This window comes from Seriola dumerili, unplaced genomic scaffold, assembly GCF_002260705.1.
Source record: "Seriola dumerili isolate Sdu_G_001 unplaced genomic scaffold, Sdu_1.0 BDQW01000167.1, whole genome shotgun sequence".
Lineage (NCBI taxonomy): Eukaryota > Metazoa > Chordata > Actinopteri > Carangiformes > Carangidae > Seriola > Seriola dumerili.
Window position 1 is genome coordinate 2,157,664 of NW_019174422.1, and position 8,533 is coordinate 2,166,196.

Below are 8,533 nucleotides of genomic sequence, written 5' to 3' on the forward strand. Positions count from 1 at the left end.
CTGGGTACACCCCTTAAGTTGCAGTTGCATGGAGTTCTCAGGCCACTGTATGAAACAGTTTTTCCCGCACACCAAATGTGCCGCATCACATGTTCATCAGTCACAGGGTTTCTCAAGTTCACATGGTGCCGTGCGTCTTTGTCAGATATACCACACAAAACGATGTCTTAAGATATTGTTAATTAGATTAGATTTAATTGATTATTAATGATGCAACACAGTGAAATGCAAATTGCATGAAATTAGATTTAAATCACTCACGAAAAACGACTTATATACCATTTATTACTTAGTGATCTACAAGAGTAGTTTGCTCTTCAGCCTAAATTAACGTGTCCTTACAAAAATAATATAAATGTAAGGATTTTACATCCATTTTTTGTAAGAAGACATCCTTTAAACCACTCATACACAAAACAGCAACAAAGAGCAGAAGGTCCTGAATGTGCACATCTTACCACAAGGGAGCTACAAACAGATTTTTATCTCAAGAGCTACTTCTAAATCTACATTACACCTCAACATTAATTCTAAGAAATTGTCTCATCTTACTCTTACTACATAATTCAAATGACACATATCCAGCTCTACAGCTTCACACTGGAGTTAAACACAGTCATCCCCGGTATTGTTCCTCTGTCTTCTTGATCTCTTGGGCAGGTTAACACTTAAAGCAGCATAATGCAGGTCTGTGTCTTGTAATCCTGGTGACAAAGCATGTAAAAATGTGATCTCAGTATGTTCTGACAATAATGTAAAAGATCTACACATCAGATAATTAGTGTTGAGATGGCTATTCAATAGACAATATAAAGTCTCTTCACCTCTGCATTTGCATGGAAGAGCACAGAAATCTTGCTTGGAGTTTGGTTGCGAAACACAGGAAAAGGTTCTTTTCATTAAAAAATCCAGACTTAGTGAATGAAAGTTGGTCTTATATAAAATTCCAAGTTACCGGGAGTTTGGCAGATGTTTCTCTTGTTAATCCTGTACAGTGAGAAAAGTCCAGTAAAAAACACTGGACGGTGTAGTAACAAGATCACAATGGCAAAATCACACAGATGTATATTTGTGTGTGTGTGTGTGTGTGTGTGTGTGTGTGTGTGTGTGTGTGTGTGTGTGTGTGTGTGTGTGTGCGCCCTGTAGGGACACAGACAAAGACAAGATGGCCGATTCAAAATGGTTGCTGGGACCACATGGCTTAAATAAAGGGAACTACAACCAAGATGGCGGTAAAACAAAAAGGAACTACACAAGATGGCGGACACAAAGATGGCCACTGGGACCACCCTTAAGTTGCATTGCATGGAGTTCTCAGGGCCACTGTATGAAACAGTTTTTCCCGCACACCAAATGTGCCGCATCACATGTTCATCAGTCACAGGGTTTCTCAAGTTCACATGGTGCCGTGCGTCTTTGTCAGATATACCACACAAACGATGTCTTAAGATATTGTTAATTAGATTAGATTTAATTGATTATTAATGATGCAACACAGTGAAATGCAAATTGCATGAAATTAGATTTAAATCACTCACGATAAACGACTTATACCATTTATTACTGTAGTGATCTACAAGAGTAGTTTGCTCTTCAGCCTAAATTAACGTGTCCTTACAAAAATAATATAATGTAAGGATTTTACATCCATTTTTTTGTAAGAAGACATCCTTTAAACCACTCATACAAAAACAGCAACAAGAGCAGAAGGTCCTGAATGTGCACATCTTACCACAAGGGAGCTACAAACAGATTTTTATCTCAAGAGCTACTTCTAAATCTACATTACACCTCAACATAAATTCTAAGAAATTGTCATCTTACTCTTACTACATAATTCAAATGACACATATCCAGCTCTACAGCTTCACACTGGAGTAAACACAGTCATCCCCGGTATTGTTCCTCTGTCTTCTTGATCTCTTGGGCAGGTTAACACTTAAAGCAGCATAATGCAGGTCTGTGTCTTGGTAATCCTGGTGACAAAGCATGTAAAAATGTTGATCTCAGTATGGTTCTTGACAATAATGTAAAAGATCTACACATCAGATAATTTAGTGTTTGAATGGCTATTCAATAGACAATATAAAGTCTCTTCACCTCTGCATTTGTCATGGAAGGAGCAGAAAATCTTGCTTGGAGCTCTGGTTGCGAAACACAGGAAAAGGTTCTTTTTCATTAAAAATCCAGACTTAGTGAATGAAAGTTGCTGGTTATATAAAATTCCAGTTACCGGGAGTTTGGCAGATGTTTCTCTTGTTAATCTTGTACAGTGAGAAAGCCAGTAAAACACTGAGGACGGTGGTGAATGTCAGTGCTCCACTCAAGAAATACACAAGAAAGTTCACCTCATCTGAAAATCCCACACAGAAAGAGGATCAGTATATTTACAGTTTTAGTCTAGTCAAGTCAATTTTATATATTTGCCTGATATATCCAGCAAACACCCTCTATTCTTAGATCCTCACCATCTACTATCTGCTTTTCTTGAAAGTGACTCACCCTCAAAGTCCAGCTTGGTCCCGTCTCCAAACAGTATGTGTCCACATGAGGCAACAGCACAGTAGTAGGTCCCAGCATGAGAAAGATTCAGGCTCTGCATCGGCAAGTTGTAGACACAGGTTTGTGTTTGTGTCTCAGGTTTCCTCTCACACTGATCATTCCTGTCTCCATGAGTGTAAATGAGTCCTGGATGAGATTCTTCAGAGTCTTTGAACCAGTAAACACTGTGTTCTCCATCACAGGTCCCAGTGTGCACTGTACAGTTGAGAGTCACAGAGCCTCCTGGCTGGATGGTCTCAGATCCGGACTGATGGACCGAAGCCTGGATGTTCAAACCTGAGCCCCCTACACTGAGAATAATGCTCTCCAAGAATTTTAATGAGTATAAATAAGTAACACAGCAGTAAGTGGCTGAGTCTGATGTGCGTAAATCTGTGATTGTCAAGTGATTTTTACCATTTTCTGTGTCTAATGTGAAGCGCGAATCGCTCTTGAATTCATTATGAAACGTGCTATTGACACCATGTTTATAGAAGCTAGAGATAAGCCTTGGCTTCTGTCCCAGAACTTGCTTGTACCAGTAAAGCCTCGCAGAAACACCTTCATAGAAACACCACAAATTCACCTTGTTGCCGACATGAGCTGATACAAAACTTTTCTCTTGGGGAACAGGTGCGGGTGATTTCAGATCAGCCATCTGAGCTGAAGTGACATGAAAGACAAAGCAGATGCACACTTAGTTTATTGCGAAAGAATCTGTATGATGAACAACCATACACTAAAAGGTGCAAGATGGAGTCCCAAAAATGCAACTTACCCGTTTTCCCCAAGAACAGACACGTGAGATAGAAGGCAAACACTGGAGAAGTCATCATGTCCAAATTGCCGAGGTGAATGAAGAGATAGTTATGGTTTCTTCAGTCTTTACAGACAAGAATGCATGTGATTGGCCAGCTTGTGCATGTGCCCTTAATAGGAAACATGATGACATGCTCAGTCACCCATAGTGTGACTGTGAGCATGTCAACATGTTTCCTGAGGTGCTCCTAAGAATAAATAACCACTAAATCCAATGCAATACAAACACCAGTAACAAGAGCAGTAGAGTCCTTTTAATGTTCAACTTTTGAAAATAGACTTAATATTAAATAAAGATTTGAGCAGTTCATTCTTACTTGACAAATACTGATGCACAGTGGATCACAGAGGGGATCAATGCAGCAGACACAGACTCTCTTTTCAAGCTTTAGAGTTTCTGACCCGATTTGTTGCTTTTTTTTCTCATGTATTTTGTTAAACTTTTGATGACCACAATCAAAATTCCAATAACCGTCAGTGGGTTTATTTTTATTTAAAGTTTTATATCCACAAGATGATATAATTGTGGTTTTAAGAACCAAAAAACATAAAAGAATATATTTTTATATCTCCTCTCTCACACTTTTCACTGGAGCTCTAGCAAGAAAAGATCATTTTCAGTATTGTAACTTGCTGGCTCAGTGATGGAATGACTGCTTGGTGTTGCGTAGTAAAGTTAAACCTAAAAACTCTATAGTTGTGACATCACAAAGTTACAGAAGTCCTGGTGGCTCATTGTAAGGCAGTTTCTGAATATGGGTTGTGTGCATTTCTGCATGGATTGAGCATTTTGGGACCTTTAAAGTACTTTTACCCAGTGGTCTGCATCTGTTTTAACACTCTAAATTAAATATGCGTCTATTGTCTGATGCCTATTTTTATTTAATAGAAGCAGTTACTTTTATTCATTATTTTCAGTTACATTATTCCTACTACAAACGTAGTCTCTCTTGTTATTAATATTCACAGTCTTGTTGAATACGAGCGGATAAAGACTCTATACGGTTTTTGGCTGTTTACTTCATGTGGTCTTTGGACTCAGGGGCATCTATGTAAGACTTCAGACAGCAAACACCTATACATCCTGCTGACAACCACAAAGACCGCTGCACGGAGAACAACACCTAGTAACAAAAAGTATGGCGGTAAAAAGTGGTCTGAGAGTAATGACTCTTCTGTTCACCTTTATGCCAGTGTCATGAAATATAAAATGTCCCTTTTCTACCACTTTCAGGGGGCAGGATTAATTGTTAGCTGTTAGCAGGCCACTCATCACCCAAAGTAAAAAATGAAACTGTTGGCTACAACAGGACAACAACTGGGTGTAAATACAGGAGTTTATTAACTAAACTACTATCTACAGAGTAAATGCAATGTATAATCATAAAGATGAAAATAATAATGAAATGAGCAGTGTGATGAGTTGGCAATGGTGGGAGAGAATATGTTATGGCTATACAGCTAATGATACCACGTCTATGAATGAGATTAGGTAATTAAATATTTCTATTTTTCGACATCTATCCAGTCATGAGCAGAGTGTTAAGACCGGCCTACTGTGAGTTGCACTGTAGCTGAGGACCCTCGGCTGGAACCCAGGTGGCTATGGTTGCCGTGGTAACCCTGGAGACGCGGGATCTAGGTGGATTCTCCTGGAGGCCTTGTCCAGTTATCACGGTGACGGATTCTGCCGGTGTCTCAGCGATTCAGCTCTGGTGGAGTTTGCCAGGAGACTTTCTGTCACGGGAAGTCTTGATTTCTGGTCGGCTTCTCTGCAGGTGGTCGTGGTCATACATAAGAAACATTCAAATATCAATTGACAGAGTCTTATTGTTACAAACTGGAGATTTTGCCTATGTTCTCCAGTTGCCTGTTGTCCATTTGTTGATGTTCTGGAGTTGACCCTTTGACCCTTGGTTTCTATCCCTCTGATATGCTAAGAGCATGGTGTGTTTGTGGAAGAGGGGTCCTTTGTCTCTGTTTCCTATCAATTTGATAGTTTGATGGTGGGAAGAGTAACAAAGTGGCAGTTTTGGGTCCATAACTCTGCATGTCCTTACAATGAACTTCTTTAACGGCTTGTGACTGATGCCAGGCCACGTATGTACGCTACATCCTTTATGTCACATCACTGTCTTAAACACCTTAATCTAGCAGCATGTCTGGTCAGTCTGAGAAACTATAACGTAGCTTAGCAGCTAACTGAGAGCTATCCACAGGACCAGTGTTCGTGATACCTCAAATCAGTTTTACTTTTCAGATGTGGTTTAAACATCATTCACCATGAGATACAATGATGCTGTTAAATGAGTTGTACTTTTAAGTATCACAATCGTGTAGCCATTATCACTAAATGATACAATACATACAATGATACATGATACAAAATATTCAAAATATTTGCCAAGTACAGTGAAGCCCTGGTACCTGTGTGATATGTTGTGACTGCGACTGTTCATCTAGGATAATAATCAAGTTCGAGTAGAGGTCAGACGTGAAATGTCAGGTATCACTATATATGAATCATCAAGTCATCAACACTCCAAATGGTAAGATAGACGAGCCTCATTTCGCCCACACAACAACGCTGTAAATTAGCAGAACCGCATATTTTTCAGTCGACAGAAAAACCCTCCTGTGCCACTTTATTTCGGCACCATAACAATTGCGCCTCACTTACTGGAGTGGGGTGAGGTCCTACCACATTCTCTGACAAACAAAACGTAAAGCCACTAGCCAGTCACATATTAAGAAGAAGTCTGAGCTACAGCTGGCTGAACACATCGAACATGTCTACACAAAAGTATTTTAATGATGTTTATTTGATCATTAATGAAATAAAATCCACATAAAAAACCATACTTTACATGATGTGGTTGAACATCAATGAGGACAAACAGAAAAAGCCCAAGACAGTTGCAATCCTCAAAGCAACAAATTACCTCTATAGTATCAGGTAATCTGATTATATTTACTCACAAAAACCATTCATTCATATGTACCAACAATGCTCTTATAATATTAGATACATTTCATTTGCAAGAAACAAAGCAACGTTGTGCGAATGTGAGATATCCTGCTTCAGACCACAAAAAAAACAAAAACAATGTTAAACATGCATTATGGGTATTACGGTATTCACTTGTCCAGTTCTACTTCTTTATGCTGTGGTACACACATTCAGTCCAGGTTTGATCCCTCTGTCTTCTTGATCTGTTGGTCAGATTAATGCTTAAAGCAGCGTAATAGAGGTTTACTGCGTGTTGGTAACCCTGGTAACAAAAGAGATATCAGTAACGATTAAAAGAGTGGGCAACAAAGTATCTATGCTTGCGCAATTAAAAAGATGTCTGAAAGGCAATTCAACAATTAATTTAAACAGCTGTTACTCACCTCTGCATTTGCTGTGGAAGGAGCGGTAAATGTTGGTTGAGACTCTGGTTGTGAAACACAGAAGAGGTCATTTTATTCAAAAGCCATGTTCAGTCCATACAAGTTGTTGGATATATATTAAAAAAGGTGCCGGTTACCTGAAGATCGACAGCTGTTTCTCTTGGCCATCATGCACAATGAGAAAGCCAGGAAAACACTCAGGACGGTGGTGAACACCCAAGCTCCATGCGGGAAATACATCAAGTCAACCTTATCTGCAGAAACAAAGCTTTCAATCAGTTTTCTGTTTTCACGAATTTGACTGGGGAGTAACAATGACTTCTTTTAAAATCAGTGGTTATAAAGTGACTTACCCTCAAAGTCCAGCTTGGTCCCGTCTCCAAACAGTATGTGTCCACATGAGGCAACAGCACAGTAGTAGGTCCCAGCATGAGAAAGATTCAGGCTCTGCATCGGCAAGTTGTAGATGTAGGTTTGTGTTTGTGTCTCAGGTTTCCTCTCACACTGATCATCCCTGTCTCCATGAGTGTAAATGAGTCCTGGATGAGATTCTTCAGAGTCTTTGAACCAGTAAACACTGTGTTCTCCATCACAGGTCCCAGTGTGTACTGTACAGCTGAGAGTCACAGAGCCTCCTGGCTGGATGGTCTCAGATCCGGACTGATGGACCGAAGCCTGGATGTTCAAACCTGAACCCCCTACACTGAGAATAATGCTATCCAAGAATTCTAATGTGTATAAATAAGTAACACAGCAGTAAGTGGCTGAGTCTGATGTGCGTAAATCTGTGATTGTCAAGTGATTTTTACCATTTTCTGTGTCTAGTGTGAAGCGCGAATCGCTCTTGAATTCATTATGAAACGTGCTATTGACATCATGTTTATAGAAGCTAGAGATGAGCCTTGGCTTCTGTCCCAGACTTTGCTTGTACCAGTAAAGCCTCTTAGTCAAACTTCCATAGAAACACCGCAAATTCACCTTGTCGCCGACATGAGCTGATACAAAACTTTTCTCTTGGGGAATAGGTGCCGGCGATTTCAGATCAGCCATCTGAGCTGAAGTGACATGAAAGACAAAGCCAACGCACACTTAGTTTATTGCGAAAGAATCTGTATGATGAACAACCATACACTAAAAGGTGCAAGATGGAGTCCCAAAAATGCAACTTACCCGTTTTCCCCAAGAACAGACACGTGAGATAGAAGGCAAACACTGGAGAAGTCATCATGTCCAAATTGCCGAGGTGAATGAAGAGATAGTTATGGTTTCTTCAGTCTTTACAGACAAGAATGCATGTGATTGGCCAGCTTGTGCATGTGCCCTTAATAGGAAACATGATGACATGCTCAGTCACCCATAGTGTGACTGTGAGCATGTCAACATGTTTCCTGAGGTGCTCCTAAGAATAAATAACCACTAAATCCAATGCAATACAAACACCAGTAACAAGAGCAGTAGAGTCCTTTTAATGTTCAACTTTTGAAAATAGACTTAATATTAAATAAAGATTTGAGCAGTTCATTCTTACTTGACAAATACTGATGCACAGTGGATCACAGAGGGGATCAATGCAGCAGACACAGACTCTCTTTTCAAGCTGTAGAGTTTCTGACCCGATTTGTTGCTTTTTTTTCTCATGTATTTTGTTAAACTTTTGATGACCACAATCAAATTTCCAATAACCATCAATGGGTTTATTACAAATTTTAAATGGAAATAATACTTTCAGAATAAAGGTATAAATTTATGCTTAATAAGATTTTCAATGGCATGTTTATTT

General features: G+C 39.5%; 2 protein-coding genes across 2 annotated transcripts; both read right to left on the reverse strand.

The window, feature by feature from the left end:
* Positions 1–1,684: 1,684 nt before the first annotated feature.
* Positions 1,685–3,377, reverse strand: LOC111226891. Its single transcript, XM_022752197.1, has 5 exons — positions 3,320–3,377; positions 2,503–3,204; positions 2,234–2,353; positions 2,101–2,144; positions 1,685–1,976 (listed from the first exon to the last, which is right to left on the reverse strand). The coding sequence occupies exons 1-5, from the start codon at positions 3,375–3,377 to the stop codon at positions 1,860–1,862; spliced, it is 1,041 nt and encodes a 346-aa protein (XP_022607918.1). The 3' UTR covers positions 1,685–1,859.
* Positions 3,378–6,209: 2,832 nt separating this feature from the next.
* LOC111226924 lies at positions 6,210–7,989 on the reverse strand. The gene is made up of 5 exons (XM_022752233.1): positions 7,924–7,989; positions 7,107–7,808; positions 6,891–7,007; positions 6,754–6,797; positions 6,210–6,632 (listed from the first exon to the last, which is right to left on the reverse strand). Exons 1-5 carry the CDS (start codon positions 7,979–7,981, stop codon positions 6,513–6,515), a joined length of 1,041 nt encoding a protein of 346 aa, XP_022607954.1. The 5' UTR covers positions 7,982–7,989; the 3' UTR covers positions 6,210–6,512.
* Between the last annotated feature and the right edge of the window lie 544 nt (positions 7,990–8,533).

Excerpts from the sequence above, each read along its gene's own strand:
- LOC111226924 (XM_022752233.1), bottom strand. The coding sequence starts at position 7,981 with ATGATGACTTCTCCAGTGTTTGCCTTCTATCTCACGTGTCTGTTCTTG. Across the intron at positions 7,809-7,923 it reads TCTGTTCTTGGGGAAAACGG|CTCAGATGGCTGATCTGAAA; the intron begins GTAAGTTGCATT and ends ATGTCACTTCAG. Across the intron at positions 7,008-7,106 it reads GACCAAGCTGGACTTTGAGG|ATAAGGTTGACTTGATGTAT; the intron begins GTAAGTCACTTT and ends TTGTTTCTGCAG.
- LOC111226891 (XM_022752197.1), bottom strand. The coding sequence starts at position 3,377 with ATGATGACTTCTCCAGTGTTTGCCTTCTATCTCACGTGTCTGTTCTTG. Across the intron at positions 3,205-3,319 it reads TCTGTTCTTGGGGAAAACGG|CTCAGATGGCTGATCTGAAA; the intron begins GTAAGTTGCATT and ends ATGTCACTTCAG. Across the intron at positions 2,354-2,502 it reads GACCAAGCTGGACTTTGAGG|ATGAGGTGAACTTTCTTGTG; the intron begins GTGAGTCACTTT and ends TGGGATTTTCAG.